This window comes from Rhinopithecus roxellana, chromosome 2 (genome assembly GCF_007565055.1).
Source record: "Rhinopithecus roxellana isolate Shanxi Qingling chromosome 2, ASM756505v1, whole genome shotgun sequence".
Taxonomy (NCBI): domain Eukaryota; kingdom Metazoa; phylum Chordata; class Mammalia; order Primates; family Cercopithecidae; genus Rhinopithecus; species Rhinopithecus roxellana.
The window spans coordinates 55,587,409-55,610,662 of NC_044550.1; the positions used below are offsets into that span (position 1 = coordinate 55,587,409).

At 34.2% G+C, this 23,254-nt stretch overlaps 1 protein-coding gene across 2 annotated transcripts in view; it reads left to right on the plus strand.

Annotated features, from left to right (window-relative positions):
- The window catches only part of ANTXR2 (ANTXR cell adhesion molecule 2), a 157,445-nt gene extending 138,128 nt beyond the window's left edge, over nucleotides 1-19,317 (plus strand). The window contains exon 17 of one of the 2 annotated variants that reach the window (XM_030916282.1): nucleotides 16,069-19,317. In XM_030916282.1, coding sequence (XP_030772142.1) covers nucleotides 16,069-16,107 — 39 coding nt within the window. In that variant the 3' untranslated portion in view covers nucleotides 16,108-19,317. The remainder of the gene's footprint in view (nucleotides 1-16,068) is intronic. The other variant, XM_010354122.2, reaches the window with a different exon arrangement.
- Nucleotides 19,318-23,254: the final 3,937 nt, after the last annotated feature.

The following is a 23,254-nucleotide window of genomic DNA, read 5'->3' on the forward strand; positions in this document are numbered from 1 at the left end:
TTGATCAGTGAAATGACATCTGGGTCACAGTGGCATCTATGTTTACAATATAAATCCCTGTGGCTATGAATGAAAGACTTGTTTAGACTTGCATCTGCACATAAAAGCAGGGATTTCATGCTGTTATCAGCCTAATTTTAGTGTATACAATTTCAAGTTTCCTAGAAGTTTTGCTCTGCATGGTATAAGTTTAGCAGGAAATGTCATTTGTCTGCTGCTCTAGCAGTTTAGAATGTGGAAGTATAGTGTGCAGAGTTTTAATCCACATTACTTTTTTTGTTGTTTTTTTGAGACGGAGTCTTGCTCTGTTGCCCAGGCTGGAGTACAGTGGTGCGATCTCGGCTCACTGCAAGCTCCGCCTCCCGGGTTCACGCCATTCTCCTGCCTCAGCCTCCTGAGTAGCTGGGACTACAGGTGCCCGCCACCACGCCCAGCTAATTTTTTTTCTATTTTTAGTAAAGATGGGGTTTCACCGTGTTAGCCAGGATGGTCTCGATCTCCTGACCTCGTGATCTGCCCACCTCGGCCTCCCAAAGTGCTGGGATTACAGGCATGAGCCACTGCGCCCAGCCCATATTACTTTTATGTTATTAAAACATATACATCATTTTATGTCATATATCTGTAATAACTATTCAAAATTAAATAGTGATTTGGGATTTATTACATCTTATTATTAGATGTAATAAATGACCTAAGTGGTTGTTTAAATTTGTTTTTCTGAAATATAATAAAAATACCTAAGGCATAAATCAATTGTCCAAAAATTGAATATATGTACACACCTCTTCAATTAGAAATAAATATGTGGAATGTGTTCACTAAACACTTGCTGTGGTGAAAAAAAAAAAAAAAACAGCATCACAGTAACTAGGTTTTCAGTTAAAGATTTAGGCAGATTTTTAATAAAAAATTTTTATTTGTAAGCTTTCAGAAAGTAATTCATAATTGCCCTTCAAAATAAAGCTTTAAAAACTATACATTTCTACAAAGTCTTATCCATAAAGTATCAGTTCAGAAACTTAAAGTGAAGTTTCTTAATATTTGTACTAAATCAGTTAGTCTCAAATTGCATAGGAATTTAGCTGTTTGGCAAAATGACCCAAAGAGCTATGGACATTTTTAAGTAGAGACAGCTAATGAAAATCTATATGAATCCAGTAGAGGCTTTTAGTTATCAAATTTTTGACTAGGACAATATACATTGTTTTAGAGCCCCAAAAGTGAGGGTTTAATTCTTAGAAACCTAACTAAGGTAGGAATAAATCATTGCATCACTAGAGCCATATACATTAGGAAAATCTCAATAAATATTTTTCAGTGTTGATATGTAAACATTTAGAATTTCTCTTTAAATGTGCCAAGAGCAACTTGATAATGCAAATGAATTATCTTAATGCCTAATTTTCTAAGAAGAAATACATGAGTTGCACGTAAACTTTTTGCTGTGGTGTTAACAAGTGAGGTTAAAAATTTTGCTTGAGAAATACTCTAGTAAAAAATTACTATTTTCATACTAACATTCTTCCACTCTAAGCAAACTAATTTATTCTATTTCCCACCTGGTAGTGATGTAATATGCCTTTCATTTGGATTTTTTTCTAAATGCATGATTCAAATACAGATTTTGTTTGCAATTAGCCATTTGACAGAAAGATTGTAGTTTGGATTCTTTAGTCTGATTTTGTCTGATGGGTGTTTTTTGCTTGTTTTGTGCTTTGTACATGTGAATCTTAAGAATTTGAAACATAAGTCACTTATCTTACCTCCATCTGCAGTAAAAGAGATGAGAATGGATCTAGATGTTAATTTTGTATAATTAGTAATGTGCTTTAGATAAAGAAGATTTATAAGTGACTACTACCTGACTTTGTATAGTAAGATCTCTGCCTTCTGTTTGACCTCATCTTCTACTTTCTCCATTGCTCGCTGTGCTCCTGCCACGTTATCTGTTTGCCTTTTCCACAGATATGACAAAGACATTTTTCTCCACAGCCTTTGCGCTTGATGGTTTCTCTACCACCTATATACTTTTTATAAAATTGCAACTTCTCCAGCACTCATCCCCAACACATGTATACATTGATATTCTGTACCCTCTGATTCAGATTCGCCTTTTAATTTTGGCATAGATTATTCATAGGTGGTGCTATGTACTTTATATTGCATCACATAAGATGTTACATGTTTAATGATACCAAGATTGATCAGAGGAGGCAGGTAGTAAAAGCCTGATCCATCATTTTGATTGCTATATATTTTTGACATGAAGCCATTAGTCTGATTAATTTCTTTTATTTTGGCATAATACGTCCCAGACGCATCTTTTACATTTTCTATTCCAAAACTGGAATCAATGATTCAACTCCAAGGAGTCCTAGATTTGTTTTTAGTAGATAATGGTATTAAGAGAAAACATTTTGAGTACTAGGGGTGCTCGTTTTTACTGTCATTGCTTTTAGGCCTTTTCAGCAGGCAGAACTAGGAAATACAGTAGTTTTGGGGGAAAAAAATGGTGAGATAATAGTGTATTTACAATTGCAGCTTAGCATTAAAGGATTTTACTGAATGTTTTTGAATTTATACTTACATCTCTTTTCTCCAACATGAAAAATCTTAGTCTTAACAATATTAATGTAATTACTTATCTGCCCTATCATTTATATATATTATATGTATTAGGATTCTCTAGAGGGACAGAACTAATAGGATAGATGTATATATAAAAGGTAGTTTATTAAGGAGTATTGACTGACATGAACACAAGGTAAGGTCCCACAGTAGGCCATCTGCAAACTGAGGAGCAAAGAAGCCAGCCCAAGTCCCAAAACCTCAAAAGTGGAGAAGCTGACAGTGCAGCCTTCAGTTTGTGGTCAAAGGTTCAAGAGTCCAAAAGCTGAAGAACTTGGAGTCTGATGTTCAAGGGCAGGAAGCATCCAGCATGGGAGAAAGATGTAGGCCAGAAGACTAAGCCAGTCTAGTCTTTCCATGTCCTTCTGCCTGCTTTTACTCTGACCGTGCTGGCAGCTGATTAGATGGTGCCAACCCAGATTGAGGGTAGGTCTGCCTTTCCAAGTCCACTGACCCAAATGTTAATCTCCTTTGGCAACACCTTTGAAGACACACCCAGGAACAATACTTTGTATCCTTCAATCCAATTAAGTTGACACTCAATATTAACCATCACATTATATAAGTATGAATTAATAATAAATATCAGTAAAATTAAGACTGGTGAATTAAGTGAAACATTTATTTGCTTCTCTGTTTATCCTTAGGTCATATTCTCATGTTGCTATACAGGCAAAATACTGCATTAAGTCACTTGAAATATTTATTTTCCATATGTGGTCTTGTGTCCAGTTTATTTGTTCCAGTTCTTAAGTTTACTGTATTTGATTTCTATTTGCCATATCCATTCTTTTTTCTTCTGTTGCTCCTTTTCATCTTTTAGATTAACATCAATTTTTTTTCTTCTATGTCCTATCTCCTGTTATCTTTATAGCCATTTCTCTGTCTTGTTTTTCATTGATTGCTCTGGAAATAACAATATGCTTTAACTTTCAGTATAACATCAAATAATATTAAAGTAGTTAAAGAACAATATGCAAACATTGCAGGGGTATAATTTCCATTTTTTTCTTTCTGTTCCTTATTCTCTTGTCATGTATTCTACTACTACATATGTTATGAATTCATTATCTTATTATTTATTCCTTTAAGTAATAGTGTCATAAACATTTATTTTCTTTATTTATGTTACTTGTATATTTAGTCACATATTTACTGTTCTGTTTCTGTATTTCTTCCTGCAAACCTGAGCTTCCATCCCCATGGTGTCTTTTTTCTTCAGTCTCAAGAACTTTTTCCATTTGTTAAAAGCTATTGTGGATAAATGATCTCAGATTTTGTTTGTCTGAGAATGTCTTTATTTTTCTCACATTTTTAAAGAGTATTTTCTCTGAATGTTGACATTTTACTTGACATTTTTCCCCATTTACTATTTTAGAGAGTTCCATAGCCTCCTGTCCTCCATTGTTTCTAATAAAAAGTCAACTGTCATGCTTATCACCATTCTCTATATCTTATTGTGGGGAAGGGGAAAGGGAAAAAGTTATGCTTTCATGATATTCTTGGTTTTCAGAAGTTTAACTCTATATTCCCTGCGTTTCTATGTATTTATCCTTCTCGGGGTTAACTGAGTTTCTTTGATCTGTAAGTTTGTGTCTTCCATCAATTCTAGGAAGTTCTGGGCATTTATTTTTTAAGTCAATTTTTGGCCCCACTTTTTGTCCTCTCCTTATGGGACGCATTACTTATATGACAAACCATTGGATATTGTCCCATAGGGCTCAGATTCTCCTTAGTTATTTTTTTCTTTATTTTTTAATTTGAACATTATCTATTCTCCTACCTTCAAATTCAGTGAGTGTTTCTTCTGCTGTGTCCATTCTACTTTAACACCAAATACATTCTATATTTCTGATATAGTATATTTTCTCTTTAGTTTTGGTATCCTGTTATTACAATTTCTTATTTATAGTTTCCATTTCTTCTGATGTTCCCAATATCTTTATGCACTGTTATCTACCTTTTTTGTCAAATCTTTTAATATTTTTATCATAGCTATTTCAAGTCCATGTCTATTAACTGCAACATCTAAACCATCTGTAGATTTGCCTATATTATCTGTGTTTTCATTGACTATGAGTCATACTTTTATGCTTCTTTGTGTGTACTGCAATTTGTAATTTTATGCTAGATATTGGGAATTAAAAAAGAGACCCATCTAGGTAACATTTACCCTTAGAAAAGTACATACCACCTCCTTTGTCATGTTGCTAATCTGTAGTTAAGTTTTACTTTTACTTATTTTTAGTTTACTAGTAGCTTTCATGAATTTGAGGATAGGATTAAGGATTTCCCTTCAGTAGAGAGTGATCTCTCTCTCTCTTTTTCCATTATAGTTCATCTGCAAGCTTCTAAAGTTGCAGCGGAGGTCTCTTTTCTCTCTAACTGCCACAATTCCCTTACCTGGCCAAAATTTCTGTACCTTGGAAGACCCATTTTCAAACTGATTTTTCTGCCTGCAGACTTGGACTGGCCAACGACTTGCAATCTGAAAGGGCCCCATCAGTTTTGGTGGGATATTTCTCAGTTTTGCTTCCAGGTTTCAGCAGGCTGCTACCTTGTGGTTGGGGAAGGCTCTGGGTCCCTCAGGGCTATGTATTTTTTTCTTTCCTCTTGCCATGTTCCAAACCTTCAGTGGGCTGCTTCTATTCCCTTGGGGAAGGCTCCATGTGCCTTTGGAGAAGGAAATATTTCTCTACCTTCTTGTCTTTCTCCCAGCCTTCAGTTGACTACTTTTTTGCTCCCAAGGAAAGTCTCAGATACTGTGATAGGACCTCTCCACACCAGCTTTCCTGCCATGTTCTATGCTTTTGGCAGGCCTCTGCCTTGCACTTAGTGAAGGTTATTTTAATTTGTTGGAATTTCTTTTTATTGTTTAACTGTTTTTCAAAAGTCAAACATTTACATGTTTGTATTTAATAGCATATAACAAGATATATTGAAATTTATCTCATTTACATTCTTATTCAGTCTACTCTGTACCTCCCACCTGTTGCTAACCAATTTTATTTTCAAATGAATTATTTTTTCTTCCTCTTTAAAAAGTAAGCATATATTAATGCCAGTGTATTTTTCTTTTTTTGTAATATAAAAGATGCTATAGTGTGTATACTATATGCTCCTTCATTTTAACCCCCTTCAGAAATCCTGTCCATCACTCCATGATGGTATATAGAAATTTTCCTCATTCTTTCTAACAGATGTATATTATTTATAGCATTCCATTTTCTATCTGTATCTTAGTTTATTCAGCTTGTCTCTTACTGATGGACATTTGGATCATTTTCAATCTTTTGTTAACACCAGTAATGCTACAATATGCATATATTGCTTTCTGTTTTTTATTGCTTTAAGATTGTATTATGAATTTTTTTTACTATTGATTTAAGATCTATGAAATGATCTGTATTCTAATTGAGATTAGAAAGCAGAAAATAATTTCTACATGATCTGTTATGTGCCTCACAAAATAAATGTTAAGCAACTAAAAAAGTATACAGAATTCTGTCCTGATTATGTCTATATCTCTTTATTAATACTTTTGGGGCTTCTACCTCCCGTTTTGACTTATTAGCAGGCACAGAAGAAGGTATTTCTGGCCGGGTGCGGTGACTCACGTCTGTAATCCCAGCACTTTGGGAGGCCAAGGCGGGTGGATCACAAGGTCAGGAGATCGAGACCATGGTGAAAACCTGTCTCTACTAAAAATACAAAAAATTAGCTGGGTGCAGTGGTGAGTGCCTGTAGTCCCAGCTACTCGGGAGGCTGAGGCAAGAGAATGGCGTGAACCCTGGAGGCAGAGCTTGCAGTGAGCTGAGATCACTCCACTGCACTCCAGCCTGGGCGACAGAGACTCCATCACAAAAAAAAAAAAAAGAAAGAAAGAAAGAAAGAAAAAAAGAAAAGAAGGTATTTCCAACAAAGATTTTTATAGATATCTATATCTACATCTAGATATGTATCTTACTTGCAATTAATAATTTGGAAGCATCTATTTCATCTTATGAGGTGTGATTTAGGTGTATCATTAACTGCCAACTGTATGCCTGAATTTTAACAAATATTTAAAAACATAGATATTTGCAAAATAAATATTGACCGTATGTATACAGTCACTAAAATTTTGCAGGTGCCATGACAGTTTAAAGAGATTGAACAAAAAACATTTAAAGGTAAATTTTTCAGCCAAACTCAGAACTTCTCTTCATGACATCTACTGAATATCCATATGGTGCGTGGTCTCTACTGTAAGATTGGACATTTATAGGTTGAGCTTCCATTAGAAAAGAGTATGTGGAACTTATATTTCAGCTCAAAATTTTGCAGTTTTATTTAGAGCAAAGGATAGCACAGATTCTTTATATATATATATATGTGTGTGTGTATATATATATATATATATATATAGAGAGAGAGAGAGAGAGAGAGAGAGAGAGATGTGATACTATATGCCTTTTCTTCAGTCCTGTATCTCCATTTGCTATAGAAAATCTCTGCTCAAAATGCCTATTGTGTTCTCGAGTCTCTACTTATATCAGTGATTTCCTGGACCTCTTGATTTGTCTCTGTGTCTATGTGTATGGGTGCTTTGTATACAATTTTAAATTTGAAACACTCTTTACTGTTGTACGGAACATGAAGGTTTAGTAAGCTTTTTTAAGAAGTGATGTATAAATAAATCAACTATCTGTGTTTGAAAAGTCTAAAGTGCAGTTGTTTGCTTCAGCTTGTCAATGGATATTTATGAGGTGAGCATAATACTATAACAGTTATAGCAGTGAAATACATCCTGTGCATATAGCTAGTAAAGGAGCTCACAAGCGTTAATGCCAGTGGAATTTTAATGCTCAAGAGATGGGAGACATGGCACTTGCTCTGGTTAATGCTGCTATTACCAGCTACGGTGAAAATGAGACAGTGAAGTCAGTTTTAAATATTGCAGTGGAGTTGGGGTCTCTATACCTAGGCAACAGCAAATATGTCAGTTCCTACTTTTGTCATATTTTCACTTCTTGGTTTATTTAACTGCAGAGTAGTAATGCAATATCAGACATTTTTTTTTCAGGGCATCTCCTTTCCTTTCTTACTTACTATGAGGCTCATGAGAAGGTTTTGTCAGCAATGATTTCTGGGAAAATGTCAATAAGCTTCTCACTCTAAGATATACTAATCATTGCCTGAAAATTATTTGAGTGAAGTTAAAGGTTCTGATTATGAGTGTAACATTTATTATGAGCAGACTTTTGTTTGTGTCATATCCTTGGTACATTCTGTTTCTTCTTATACAGAAGAAAAGTTTGTAACAGAATAAAGCTTCCACACAGAACTGTAGTCTTTGTGATGAATTGAAACTGTTAATACATTCCAATTTGTAAAGAATTGTATTGTGCTTACTTTGGCCTAGCATGCAAAGAAAATGAAGTTTTCAGTCTTTAGACAGATGTATTATCATAGAAGAACTTTGGGATTATGTGAAGAATAGTACAGTTTCACCATGCTTGCTTCTATAAACTTCAAGTTCATATGAATTTTTCAACTTAGTTCAGGTTAAGTTCAAATTAATGATAATTTGACATCATCTATCCACAGAGTACCTCATTAAACCCTAAGAGAATAAGAAAAAGCAACATAGAAAGCATATGGTCTTTTTGCATAAGGTACAGGTTTAGGCAGTTCTTTATTGGAGGATTGTAGAGGTTAAGAGGGGTTCAGATATTCTCCAGGACTGAGAAGGTTAAGAATCAAGAAAGAAACCTTTATTAGTTGGCATTTGCTTGTACCTAGTCTACTTCTAAAGAAGTATTGAGAAAAAAAAATACAGTCAAACCTCAGAAGAATAAAAATAGGGAAATAATAATAAGCCAATGTCAAGATATAGTTATAACAGAAAATGTACACTAAGGCTAGCAATTGCTTTTAGGACATCTTATAAATCTGAGCTTCCTAAAAGCCAAGACATAAAGAGAAAGAGGTTAAGTTGTATAGTTGCCATTATATATTAAAAGGGAAACATATGAGCTTACCAGAATTGGCAAACTTTTTCCTAGCTCTAAACACCAAGGAGAATTGTTCCCTTAATATCAGTATCCTTAATAGCAATTTTCCAAAATAATAATTCTCTTCATATGACCAGAATTCATAGGGCTCTTCATATAACCAAAGAGAGAGAGAATGCTATATTGTTTATGTGGATCTATGAGATCTAAAGAAAAGAAATCAAGTCTATATATACAGATAGTTTACTAGTGATCTGACTTGACACAGGTGTGAAAATATCTGGACTATTAGTTATCAAACTACATTTTTAGCACAGACAAAAATCTTATACTGAATTGCAATTTTAAAAGATAGATGAGAGTGGAGCATTAGATTTGAGAGGCCTGCAGTTGTGCCTGCTTGTTCCCTTCTCATGCACTGCCCAGCCACAGTGACCTCTGAGGCACCTTGCAGAAAAGCCACAGGACTTCATGGATTACACAATGAAAAAACCATCGACCTAGAGAAATAAATGGCTAGCATTCCACTTAGAGTCAACTGAGAGTAGTTTTGCCAACTGATAGGGAGAGAAAGGATTCTAACATTATTACAGATAAATACCTGAGGTATAAATATTCTATAATGTTAATTGCATAGAGAAATTATATGCCCTAGATATTGGGTATGTGGTTAAAAGTTTGATGTGGTGTGAAAATTAAAGAGCGTCCCTTATATTTATTTCAATGTAATGAACTCCAGCATGCACAGGGCATAAGGTAGGTTGTACCTGTGTGCTGACGTGCACTTATACACATACACACAAAAACATTTTTAACAATTAGCCAGTTGTGACCTTGCCAAATGCTTTAACGGGCATTTTATTGAAACTCTTATAATTTTGTGTGATAAGAAGAAAATGCTGACGGTAGATTATAAAATTTATTAATAAATTTTCTACCATATAAATGTGCTCTGAAGTCAAATTGCATTACAGTGGGTACACCAGGATAGTAATTGTAAAATACAACCCAAAGATGAGTAAAAGAGTTAACTTATGGGCACATACAGTGCTGAAAAGCTTTGGCATAGCTGGAAGTTGGTGGTGATTTCAGTGAGTGAGTAGTTAGTAAGTTCTTGGGCTGACTTTTAAAAACATAAATATAGATGTTAAAAAATGATTGCATGTTTGCTGAATGAATTCACTCTGAAAACTAATGTTATGTTTTAAGTTAGCAAATATTTGAATATGCAGAAAAGGTAAAACATAGTAATGCAAGAAGTCATATGCTGTCCCATTACCTGCAGCATGCTGGTGTATTGTCTATTAAAGTCTCTGCATAATTACAATCATATCATATTTTTAGTTACCATTTTTTCATCTTTAGAAAGTTTCCTTATTTTAATGGCTACATAATAAAGTAAAATAGATGAATCTGAATTTATTCAACTAGTCTCTGATTGTTGGGCAGAAATAAATACAAATTGAGTATATTTTTGACTATATAAAAATCCTATAGTAAATATTTGAAATCTCAGTCTAGCTATTTTATTAGGTTAGATTCCTAAAGTGAAATTACTGAGTCAAAGATGTAAGTTTTTAAATACCATTTTTTCTATACTTTGCTTATCATATAGTTTTTGACAATTTTAATTTCCACTAGTAATGCACAAGAGTTCTTTTCTTGCCACAGAAACTCACTAATTATGTAACATTTTCAATGTAAGTTTACATAAAACAGTATTCTTTAGAAGGGAGGCAGTTTTATTTCTTTAAAGTCGTAATTTCTATTAGGCAAATAAAATGTTGCCATAAAAAGATCATAATTTAATGATTCAATTATTAATATATAAATGCACTTCTTATATGCTATACTATATATATAATATATAAATTTTAAGTTGGTAAACATACCCAGAGTAATCTTATTTAGATTAATTTGCCTAATTCTGTAATATATAGAGAAAGGTCAACTACAACATAATATCTGAATAACTATGATTTCTAAATTAATGTACTTTAAATGTAATTTGCTGTAGCATAAAGTCAGTGATAAAATTATCTTTATTCTGCCAAACCTTAATTTTTATAAATATTTAATAAATTCTACTTCTAAATTTTTATGTCATGCAAAATTAATAAATTCAACAATGATTTTATTGAATCCAAAGAGTATTATATTCCCAAACCAAAATAAGGTAATATATTTATAGTTCATTTTAAACTAACGCAAATACTAATTTAATTCAATTTTATTTTGACTAAATGTTGTTAAAGTTTATGATTCAGTGATTTATAAGGCATGATATCAAATTCAAATTGGTTGTATTGATTGCCTAATTGAGTAAGTAGTGTGGGTGCTACCTAAAGCATTACAATAATAGTATATTTAGATTTTACTCATGATTTACATGCATGATTAGGGCATGATTTTAAATCAAGAAAATTGTTTAGAAAGAATATTTAATTAAATTTTCAGAAAATAGAGAAAATTAATATTTTCTTCATAATAATAACATATATTGCATGTTATATTATTCTCTAAACACTTATGGCACCTGAGTTCCAGTTTATCGAATTACTTTGTGAAATACAGGCATAATATTATACATTCATTCATTTTAACTCTTGCTCGTGGAAATCTTATGTTCCTCTATTTTGGCATATTAAAATGTTAGGATGGTTTATTTTAGAGACTGTGTAATCCTGTCACCTGATACTAGTATTAGCCTCTATATAGAGAATAAAGTATTAAAATTATAATAAATATAGGTCTATATGTATTCTTCTATATATTCAGCTTAAATTTAATAGTTTCTTATTAAACCATTTAGTTAACTTGTTATTTTTAGCACTTGTATTAGTTGTTATAAAAGTGAAATAGTCTCAGAAAAAAGAAACATCAGGGACTTTCCATTCTGTACAGTTCTTTGACGAGTTGCATGTTCAAGCTATTGTATATTGCTTTGTTTCCTACCTTGATAACATACCTTTATTGTGTAGGCATTATAAGCATGAGGATATGACAGACTTGTAAGCCTTGTCATATTCCATTTCCTGCAAATAAAAATTGTTCTGCAGTGTTCTGGCATTGACTTCTTGCTGTAATATAAATGGCAGCCCAACATCCATGACCTTAAACATAATTAGCATTATCACTAATGTGTGCTTTGTAAGCTAGTATTGGGGATAGTTGAAGGACGATGCTATCTAATCATGGTCACTTACAACCGGGATGCATTGCCTTGCTTTTAGAATTTTCTGGTAAGCGGATGGCAGCAGCCAATATGAAATAATTGCCTGGAAGTAAGAATCCTGATGGAATAATGAATAAAATATTTCCCTCTAGCCAAAAGTTTCCATTTTTCTTGATTCTTCTTTCTTACCTTTTCCGCTTTTGTGCTACTCTCATGTATTTTCTCCATATTTTCTTCTCTCCTTTTCCACTGTTTTTCTCCTTGGTAATCCTCTTTCTCTCCCTCAGATTCATACTTATTCTATCTTCTCATTTTTGAGATCTGGCTCCACCACCAGTGGAGGTCTATGTGATTGTGAACTCATTCATTCTTCATCCATCCATTCACTTGTTTCTAAGTACGAAATTATTGAGTCTGCTCTATATTAGACCTATGCAATGACATCATAGAGGGAATATGGATAATAATATGTTTTTTGTTTGTTTGTTTTTCTTTTTTCTTTTTTTTTTGAGACAGAGTCTCACTCCATCACTAGGCTGGAGTGCAGTGGTGTGATCTCGGTTCACTGCAACCTCCGCCTCCTGAGTTCAAGCGATTCTCCTGCCTCAGCCTCTGGAGTAGCTGGGACTACAGGCAGGCACTACCACGCCCAGCTAATTTTTGTTTTTTAGTAGAGATAGGGTTTCACCATGTTCGCCAGGATGGTCTGGATCTCTTGACCTCGTGATCCACCCACCTTGGCCTCCCAAAGTGTTGGGATTACAGGCGTGAGCCACCACACCCAGCCAACAATGTGTGTTTTTACTGAGAGTTTGCTGTATGTCAGGCACTTTTTTCAGTGCTTCATACAGCTTAACAAATTTAGTCTTTACAACAGCCTTAACAATAGGCTCATTTTTTAATCTTCATTTTACTGATAAAGGAACTGAGGTACACAGTAGTTAAATAAGTCACCCACGGTCACACAGTTGAAGTGGCAGAGGCTAGAAGACATACTCCATCTTTAGATTGCTGAGATTTAACCACTGTTATCTTTCCTTTTAGATATTTGAGCACACTATTATGGCATGATGTAGTACAGCTATAGTGGAGATGCAGTGGGATCTTTGGGATAAGGAGCCCCATAACTGGGAAAACTGGGAAATGCTTAACAGTGACTCTTGAACAGATTTCCTGAAGTCACCTCCTTTTAAATTTTTGAAAAATAAAATCACACCCAGACATTATCAACTGTTGATAAAAGTAAAAAGCACTGAGTCCATGATCAGAAGGGGAGAAGAGCATTTGCTTGTTTTTGTTAACGGGTGTGTGTTAAAACATGTAGGTGTGTATTGAATTTAATAGGTTTTTCTTTATTTTTTTTGGTGCTTAAATCTAGAGACATTTGGCAGCTGATAATTGATACTTAATACCAAGCTTTGGAAGAGTTGTAATAAGGACCTCAGAGTCAAAATCAACAGAGTTTTCTTCCTTCAAGTTTCCATATCTTTAATTAAACCACATCAAATGAAATAAATAATTGAGTTCTGGAGTAATTTAGGTATTAAAGTGAATTTGAGAATTTGAGTAGATTGTGAATCTCACTTGTTAAACTATCCAATTGCTTAAAGTAAATGAATAATCTACTAACCATTACTAGTCATTACACACTAAAGTTAATATGGCATATAGAAAAGAAGTGGTCACAGAAGAATCCTTGTATCTATATCCATTTAATAAGTGATAAAACACAAGTGAAAATAGAGATTGATAATCAATTATTTTTCAAAATTGTACAGAAGAGAGAAAACTATTACTTTTTGATCTACAAATACACAAGAAAAATGTCATTAATTTTTATCTTTGCTGTCATAATATCATTCCTCATATTTTTGTTCAATTCTGGAAAATTGCCAGAATATTTTAAATGTTCATCACTGTTGAATTTGCATAGTTCAAATCTATTTCTCATTGAATATGTGTACTACTGTGTTTTAGAAGCACTGCTTTTCTTTTGGCTGAATTATTTGTGTATGATGTCATTTTCCTACCTGTCCCTCTTGAAAAAGTATTTCTAACCATGAAACCTGATGTGTGTGAACATAACACTTTTATTGTTTTATTGTGTTTTGGCAACATACATAGCTCCCTTAGCTAATCTAGAGAACAGCACCTCTTCACTTAATATGCACTCTAAAAATCTTGTTTGAAAGTTCTAGGTAACACAAAAATACAGTCTGAGTACATGACCTATGACCTGTATCAGTAAGGAATTTTTACCTCATTTTAATCTGATCCTCTATCTGCTTTTTTCCTACTTCCTTTTGCACTGATGTGATTTGTAGACATTAACGCAGAGTAAGTAATAAAAATTGGCAATTGTAGTAATAATGCTGCCTCCAAAAGTATTTAAAAGACAGATAAAGTGATGAATGTTTGTCTTTTAGAAAAAATAAATGGAAACTCCTAGCTCTGCTTTGTTTTTATGCTTTTCTGTTTCTTCATTAATTTCTGAAATTTTCAAATTTATTAAGCAGTCGTTTTTGAGAGTAAAATGGACAAAAATTCTGCTTTTATATTCCAACCATTCTTTTTCAACAATGTTTTGTTGCCTTTGAATTTTATCATGTTTTGGATATTAAAAACAAACTTACATTTAGAGGGAAATAAAGAGACACTCTAAAATCTAAAACACTTTGAGAGCAGCTATTGTAAGAAATACAGAAATCTCAATAGGGTGATAATCCTGACCCTAACGTAGAAAGCACTATGCTAGCTTTTGGCTGGTTGAGGAATCTGGGAATGATTTAGGTGGTACAGTGGATCAGTAGTATCATACCAAAGAGAGAAAAGGAAAGTATCTTTTATCACTCATTGGAAACCTTGTTTTCAAATATTTCCTGGATTATTTACAATACACATGGAACAGTGTGTCCACACAACTTTCATAGAAGTGTTAAGAAATTAGAATGGCAAATCCTCTTTGGAAATGTGTAAGTGCAAATAGTCACCATTTGAAATGAACACATGATGGTGGTGTGCAGTGGTGAGAAATGGTCAGTAACAATGGACATGATTTTGCAAAAACCCTTCATGAAATGGAGTTACAAAGAGATGACAATCCCTTTTCTGGGATTCCTCATCCTCAGTCTCTTACTGCTTACTAAATGTGATCTTCATGTATGCATTTTAGGAGCACCAGCTTGCATAAGAGAATATTTTCATTTTAATTCATTACATAAAGAAGTATATCGGGTTGTGTCTTTGATATTTTTATGGCCTTGATAGTAATGCTGTATTTTAGATAATAGTAACAAAGTTGTATTTCCATAATTTTTTCCATATTAATTATACCATACCATCTCACAGGTGAACTTACTGTGGAAAAGATCTGAATGAACCCTATCTCTACTAAAAAACAAAAATTAGCTGGGCGTGGTAATGCCTGCCTGTAGTCCCAGCTACTCCAGAGGCTGAGGCAGGAGAATCGCTTGAACTCAGGAGGCGGAGGTTGCAGTGAACCGAGATCACACCACTGCACTCCAGCCTAGTGATGGAGTGAGACTCTGTCTCAAAAAAACAAAAAAGAAAAACGAACAAACAAAAAACATATTATTATTATCCATATTCCCTCTATGATGTCATTGCATAGGTCTAATATAGAGCAGACTCAATAATTTCGTACTTAGAAACAAGTGAATGGATGGATGAAGAATGAATGAGTTCACAATCACATAGACCTCCACTGGTGGTGGAGCCAGATCTCAAAAATGAGAAGATAGAATAAGTATGAATCTGAGGGAGAGAAAGAGGATTACCAAGGAGAAAAACAGTGGAAAAGGAGAGAAGAAAATATGGAGAAAATACATGAGAGTAGCACAAAAGCGGAAAAGGTAAGAAAGAAGAATCAAGAAAAATGGAAACTTTTGGCTAGAGGGAAATATTTTATTCATTATTCCATCAGGATTCTTACTTCCAGGCAATTATTTCATATTGGCTGCTGCCATCCGCTTACCAGAAAATTCTAAAAACAAGGCAATGCATCCCGGTTGTAAGTGACCTTCAGCTATCCCCAATACTAGCTTACAAAGCACACATTAGTGATAATGCTAATTATGTTTAAGGTCATGGATTAAACCAAGAAAAAAAAATTATGACTTCATGTCTCATGTTAACATTACTTTCCTTGGGTAATCGTTTATTATATCATGGTAGGAAAACTAGATGTTCTCATGCTTTTTTAATAATGGCTTCAATATTTCAATATGGACTTCTTTCTTTCCTCAGGGCCGGTGCATAAACTTCTCCCGAGTTCCATCTCAGTAAAACGGAAGCAGGAAGACCAAGACGGTACGAAGATGGCACATTTTCACATAGCTGATTTTCAACCAAATGGAAAAATTCAAGTGCATTTCAGAAGCTTTTGGAAGAGCAGCTTAATTCCTCTCAGTCAGGAAATGTTTTCTCTGCCTTCTGCTTTGCTTGCACCAAACATTTCCAAACATTTGTTCTGCCATCTACATGGGAGGTGATGAAACTCAGTGGTAACTCATGATTTATGACATTGAAAATAAAGAGGAACACTGACCTGCAGACTATGGTTTGTACAAGAAAGTTTGTTTGAATGTGTAGAAGAGGAAAAAGCAACAACAGCAACAACATGAAGGTGATACCAAAACAACTGGCCATGATGGAAGATAGTAGTTTTTTTACATGGAAACATGGCACTTGTGTTTTTATGTGGCAAGATCTTTATCCATAGGCAGAGTATACAATTTCCCACCAGGCTAAGCAAATAAAGAAGTCCATTGCCTTATAGCTATGTCAGATCACAGAATCCTTCCAAGTCCCCTATCACAGTGTGCCTTACGGGAAGTTTCTGACTGGAAAATCTTGTCATTCTAACACTGAAAAGTGCACACGCATGACAAAATGTAGACAAGATGCCTCAAGGTATTGGTAGCAAGCAAGATTTTGCCCTTTAGTTTTCGAAGACACCTTTCTGTCGTTATGCACTCGGGACAAGAAAATTAATAGAGCGTTATTCCACAGAAAGACAGCCTCTAGCCAGAGATCTTGAGTGGAGTGCAAGGGCCTCGTGCTTTGCAAACTTGTCCCTGTAACTGGTAGATTCCTCCTTTTCCTGTGTTTAGGATTTAGTAGTGCATAAAGCATGAATAGCCATAAACATACCTAGAAGTTTGTTTTGCTTTTAATTTAAAGGAAGCAGTAACCACAAAGCTTCCGCTCAGGGTTTTTTCTTTCGTCAAGTCTCCAAGGGCTCTTCAGCGTCACAAGCCAGCAACTCTCTTTGCATGAAAATTTCAAAGTTTAATTAATATAATTAAAAGCAACAGCAAGCAGCAGCCTGTGAAGATTTTGCTCATCTTTTTTATGCCTTTTGACATTGAATGACCTATTACTGTATGCGCATTACTTGGATTTTGAGGGGCACTCTACCTTGGTTATGATTCAGTAGAGGAAAAAGACCTCCTTTCTTCAATTTACAAATTAAATCTTCAGGAGGATCGCCATCACAAAACATTGACGATGTATGTATTATAATTTTTTAGAAAAACCACCATTGTGTCATGTTGACGATGCCAAATTATGTTAGCGTGAGCAGAAACACTGAGGGGGAGGAAAGCAGCAGCTGAAGAAAAAAGCTCAAATGATCTAGTCACTTTCGATACTGTACTTCAGATGCGAAATGGATATTCGACTGGAAACCTGACAAAGTGCGCCTGCTTTGATGTGAACTGGTATAGACAATGACCAGTGGCTGGGTCAGTGGGATGTCTCTCTGCGAGCACAAAGGCTTATCAAATGACACTAAAAATAAGTTCAACAACCATCACATTGGAAGGGAGAAGGCGAACATTTCATGTTTGGCGGGCATGCCAGTGCACAAGATGGAAAGAGCGATGGGAGCATCCTGGTATAATTACCCCCATTGTGCTCTTAATGGAAATTTCAAAGGATGGGAGTATTCTGTTACTTGGTGTCCAGGTTTGTGGCACTGTTCCAAGAGGCCTTACACACACACACAAATATATAATTTTCTATACATATATATCCTCTAGCTTGAAACTTTTGCTCAAGTTTATTTATGTCACTGGCTGGCTGGATCCAAAGTCATGTGTCCACACATTCATAAATAAAAATTTTACCTATGCCTGTGCTACCATTTCTTTAAACTCACATAAAGCTAATGCCTTCTTGGGTTGAATATGCAGTTGTTCTGCTTAGTTTCAGGGTTGGATTTCTACTCAGTTCCAAAATGTCCCTCATGTTCACAGATGATACTATTGGCAGTAGCTGCATATGCAAGTATAACTTGGAAGCCTGATATAGTATACCCAACCCTTTCTGCAATGAGTTATTATATCCCTTTGTTCTGCATGTGCATCTGGAACAAGACCTAATAATGCAGCTTCCTTAAATGGGCTCTTCATTTCTGATGAGTGCACACCAATTGCTATTTTAATATCATTGAGAATACTACAGAAGCTAAAGCTATCTTTCTTTGGTAACTACTTTAAATTTCTCTAGAATTATGTAGCATACTTACATGTTGCTGCGTGAACAATGTAAATTAACCTCTGCCTTTAAATGGAAAAATAACTTCCTATAGATTATTATACAGCTACTATCAAGAGCTCTTAATGAAGAGGAAGTGGCAATGGTCTATATGTAGACTGAAAAAGTACCATTAATAAAGTTCAAAGACTGATGGAATTTCATTGCCCTTAAAGATATGAACCAGATCTATTTTATGCTTTTCTCCAATTATACTAACTAGCAGTTGAAAACAATTTGTTTTAAAGAGTGTTATTTTCTTACCAAAAGACCAGATCAAAAATCCCTATACTTTTCAACCAAAAAAGATTAAAATAAAGCCATTTCTATAATTTTAATGACATTTTATATTTTATATAGAGAAATAGCTTCTGTTTGATTTTCTGGACATCATGTCAGTCAATATCTACTTTCTGTGTAAAAATGAATAAGTCTTACACATAAACCATTCGTGTTGCATAAGGTTGCAAAAACAATTAAGTGGGAAATGACTCCTAACTTATGTGTCTACTCTGCCTAGAAAGAAAGTTTTGAAGGCATCTATATATATTTCATAACAATGTCTGTTCTTTATGGATTTGATCCATAAATATTTATCTATCTGAAAACTTTGATACTTGGAATGTTTTCCTTAGAGCATTTGGTGCTCCAAGAAAAAACATTTGGTGCTAAGAGTTGCAGCACTGATGCCTTTCCCCAAGTTAATTCTATCTTAAAAATTTATATTTCCTTCCCAATGAGATGCAGAGTAAAATTTGAGACCCTCCATTGACTAGGGAGCAGCATCTGTCATCTATGGTTAATTACTATTTTGACAAAAATATAGAAGGTTTAAACCCCCATGTATTTCAGATTGTTAGAGAAAGAAGAAGGTTGCTTATATTTCCCTTGAACTTTATTCTAACCATTTAAATAATAAATTGTTCAATATTTGTTATAGTAAATCCTTACTAGATATAAGATTTGGGTGTTTCTGTGAACTTAACTTTATTATCTAAGTATCACTAACCATTGTTTACTGCTTAGAGGCAGATACATTTATTTATTTTTAAATTGAAACGAATTCTATATTGTGGATAATTAGGTGTTTAAAACATTTTGATAGACCAGCTTATGTATGTTATTTTTGAAATTTAAGAAGGCAGAATGTAATCAGGTCACATTTACAAGTATAAGGAATTATAACTTCTTACTCCATACATATATTGTATGTTGGTTAGCTTTTACTAGCATTTTCTATAGCATCACATTACTTTAGAAAGTTTTTGAGAGTTTCATTATTACTGGAAAAGTTTGGTGGGTATATGTACACAGGAAAGAAATATATGCATCATTTCAATATGAAAGGAAATACATAATCTAGAAACAGAATAACTCTTGATACATCTGTTACATGGTTAAGGAAAGAAACAGGCAGGTGAGGCTGGAGAACCGTTGTCTATTTGTAGGAAATAAAGTCAGTGTGGACACACGTTCTAGTTTCAGAGTTAAATTAATATTGTGCTTAGTGAATTTCTATGACATATTTATGAGAACACTTTAGTGTATTTCCACTCCTACCAGAATTTAATTCAGTCGATTGGATAAAAGAAAGACTTATTTTATTTTATTTTTTTGAAAATCCATAATGTAGGAGGTCCTGTGCTGGTTTTTTATTGTATTTTATTTTTGTGCTCTCCTGCCAAAAGAAAAGGCTGATAAGTAAGTACACAGTACAACATGTAAATTTATATAAAAATATGCTTGTTTAGATTGCTCTACAATAACTATATTAAGGTAAATTTGTGTGTGTGTGTGTGTGTGTGTGTGTGTGTGTGTGTGTGTGTGTGACAGAGAGAGAGAAAGATAAACAGAAGGAGAGTTGAAACTCAATGTGTTTTCAAAAAGAGCCTTAGCTTAGGGATCAGGTGACAGAGAGGTCCTAGACCATAGACCCAGCCATCAACTAGCTTGCTGATGTTGAACAGATCAACTCTCAACCATAGACTGAAGATGGAATGAAGATATCAAAAGTTCCTTTCAGCACTGACTAGATTTTTTTTATTTTATTTCATTTTATTTTATTTTATTTTATTTTATTTTATTTTATTTTATTTTGAAACAGTCTCGCTCTGTCACCCAGGCTGGAGTTCAGTGGCATGGTCTGAGCTGACTGTAACCTCCTCTTCCTGGGTTCAGGTGATTCTCATCCCTCAGCCTCCTGAGTAGCTGGAATTACAGGCACACACCACACCCAGCTAACTTTTGCATTTTTAGTAGAAATGCGGTTTCACTATGTTGCTCAGGCTGGTCTCAAACCCCTGGCTTCAAGTGGTCCTCCTGCCTCAGCCTCCCGAGTGCTGTGATTACAGGCATGAGCTACTGCACCAGGGCTCTGACTACATTTCTGTTAATAAGGTTAGGTTGGAGGTTTTAGTATTTATGTATCTCATATTTATATCAATATGACTGGCTTCTTTATATGTAGTGTGTGGTAATATTAGCTCTGGAAACTGTCAGTTGGAAAAAAAAAAAACCTTGAACTATAGTATATGTTGATAATTAGCCATAATAATATCTTAGTTAATTTCTTACAACTAAAATTTGTCGAAGAAGCAACTTAAAGCTTATATCTGATGAAATCTTTAAAAAGTTGGGTAAAACATTGGGAAATGTATCCATGTATTTCACTCTGGTTTCGTACGTTTAGCAAGAGAAGCACAGAAATTGTTATGAGATATTTATGCTACCAGTTTTAATAATTGGGATACTTTCTATACCGCAGAAAGAAAAATTACTAAACCCTGCTCTTTTCAGTCAAAATTGGAAAAAAAAAAAGTCTTAATTGACAGTTACTATGCCTGTGCTGCCCATAGCAAGTATTCAGTGGAAAATACTGAGTAATTTGAACACAGCTTAGAATCCATAGTATGTTACAATTGCTCGCCTTTCACAAAGTTTGCGTTGTCTTAATGTAGAAGGATACTGTGATCTAAGAATTCAAAAATTTAAAGAGTGGACCCTAAATAGGGTTTCCTAACTGCCATGAAGTTATTTGTATCTTGGATGAATTATATTTACAACATTGTAAATGTCAGTGGGTGGTCCAAAATAAATTGTTAAAGTTATTAAAATGTACATTTAAGTAGGTTTCAGTTTGACTAGAAATAATTGGCAAGAAGGCAAGAACTAATCTTCTAGAGCAGTGGTCCCATCCCCCAGGTCACGGACTGGTACTGGTCCCTGGTCTGTTAGGAACTAGGCCACACAGCAGGAGATGAGTGGGAAGCAAGTGAAACTTCATGTGTATTTACAGCCACTCCCCATGGCTCACATTACCACCTGAGCTGTGTTCCTTGTGAGAACAGCAGCAACATTAGATTCTCAAGGAATGCAAAACCCATTGGAACTGTGTGTGTGAGGGATCTAGGTTGCCCATTTCTTATGAGAATCTAATGCCTGATGATCTGTTGTTGTCTTCCACCACCCCCAGATGGGACCGTCTAGTTGGAGGAAAACAAGCTCAGGCTCCCACTGATTCTACATTACAGTGAGTTGTATAATTATTTCATTATCTGTTACGATGTAATAATAATAGAAATAAAGCGCACAATAAATGTAATCCACTTGAATTATCCTGAAACCATTCCCACCCCCCACCCCTGTCCATGAAAAAATTGTCTTCCATGAAACTGGCCTCTGGTACCAAAAATATTGGGTACAGTTGTTCTAGGGTGTAGACTATGAAAAAGATATGCATTGTCTCCATGAACTAAAAGACAAGGTGATTTTAAACAATTTAGATGCCAAACAAAGAAACTGAAAGCTTCCAAAGTCATAAATGATAGAGAAAGGAAATTGTTACATCATGTGCCAAATTAGAAGCAAATCTAAACTTCTTAGCATGCTTATGTACTCCACCATCTGATTTGTATAAGTAATTGGGGAAAGAAAAACTCACAATATAAAACAAGTTTGACTAGTTCTAGCAGATGACACCTGTAAATAGAATTTTTACTAGTTGAAATTCTGATGCGAAATGAAGCCATTATTATTATCACAATAAAGTGTTCTTTTTAGTTCTATTTTTAATATCCTCTAGTTCTGAAAGTCTCTGTTAATTAAACAGCAATGACAGACCTGCATCTTCTGTAAATACTTTGTTTGTGTGAGGCTGTCACATGGAAAGAAAGATTATATTTTAAACAATATGTTCAAGTGTAAAAATTCTTCAACAAATTCTTAATGTTTTAAAAAATGGGGAAAAATTTTAGTAGTTTTAACATCTTGGAATTCTTCATAATAAGCTAGGTATCTCAGAAAGTTTGAAAGGATTTTAAATAATTGTTTTAAAGAATATCAAAGACTAAATTATGGCTTGGAATATTCAGTGTACTTTTTGTCATTTTGAGAGGTAGTGATATGATTACAATAACAATACTAAGTAAAAAAGAAAATTACAATGACATTATTGGTTGCTCAGCATCTCTGTATTACTGTCAACACTGAAAAAGCTCTGAGGTGGTGAATTTATAGTTAAATCAATGATTTTTTAAAATTCTAATTCAAAATGATAGAGAAAAGTCAATCTATAATTTATTTAAAAACTATAACATTTATTGAGCTGGCAGAGTAAAAATAGCATACTCCTCAAATTATTCCTTTAAAATCGTAAATAAAACAGAAGGTATCACTTTGCCTTAAAATATTTTCCTTAACTTCAAAAATCAGTCTGATAAATCTCAATTCAGGGTCATTACTGCATATGTTTATCATTTCTAACTTTTCAAGAACACTTTGAACATCAATTAAATTGAGATGAGAGGGCTTGTATTAGTTTCCTCTTGCTGCTGTAACAAATTACCACAAACAGTTGCTTAACACAACACAAATGTATTCTCTTACAGTTCTGGAG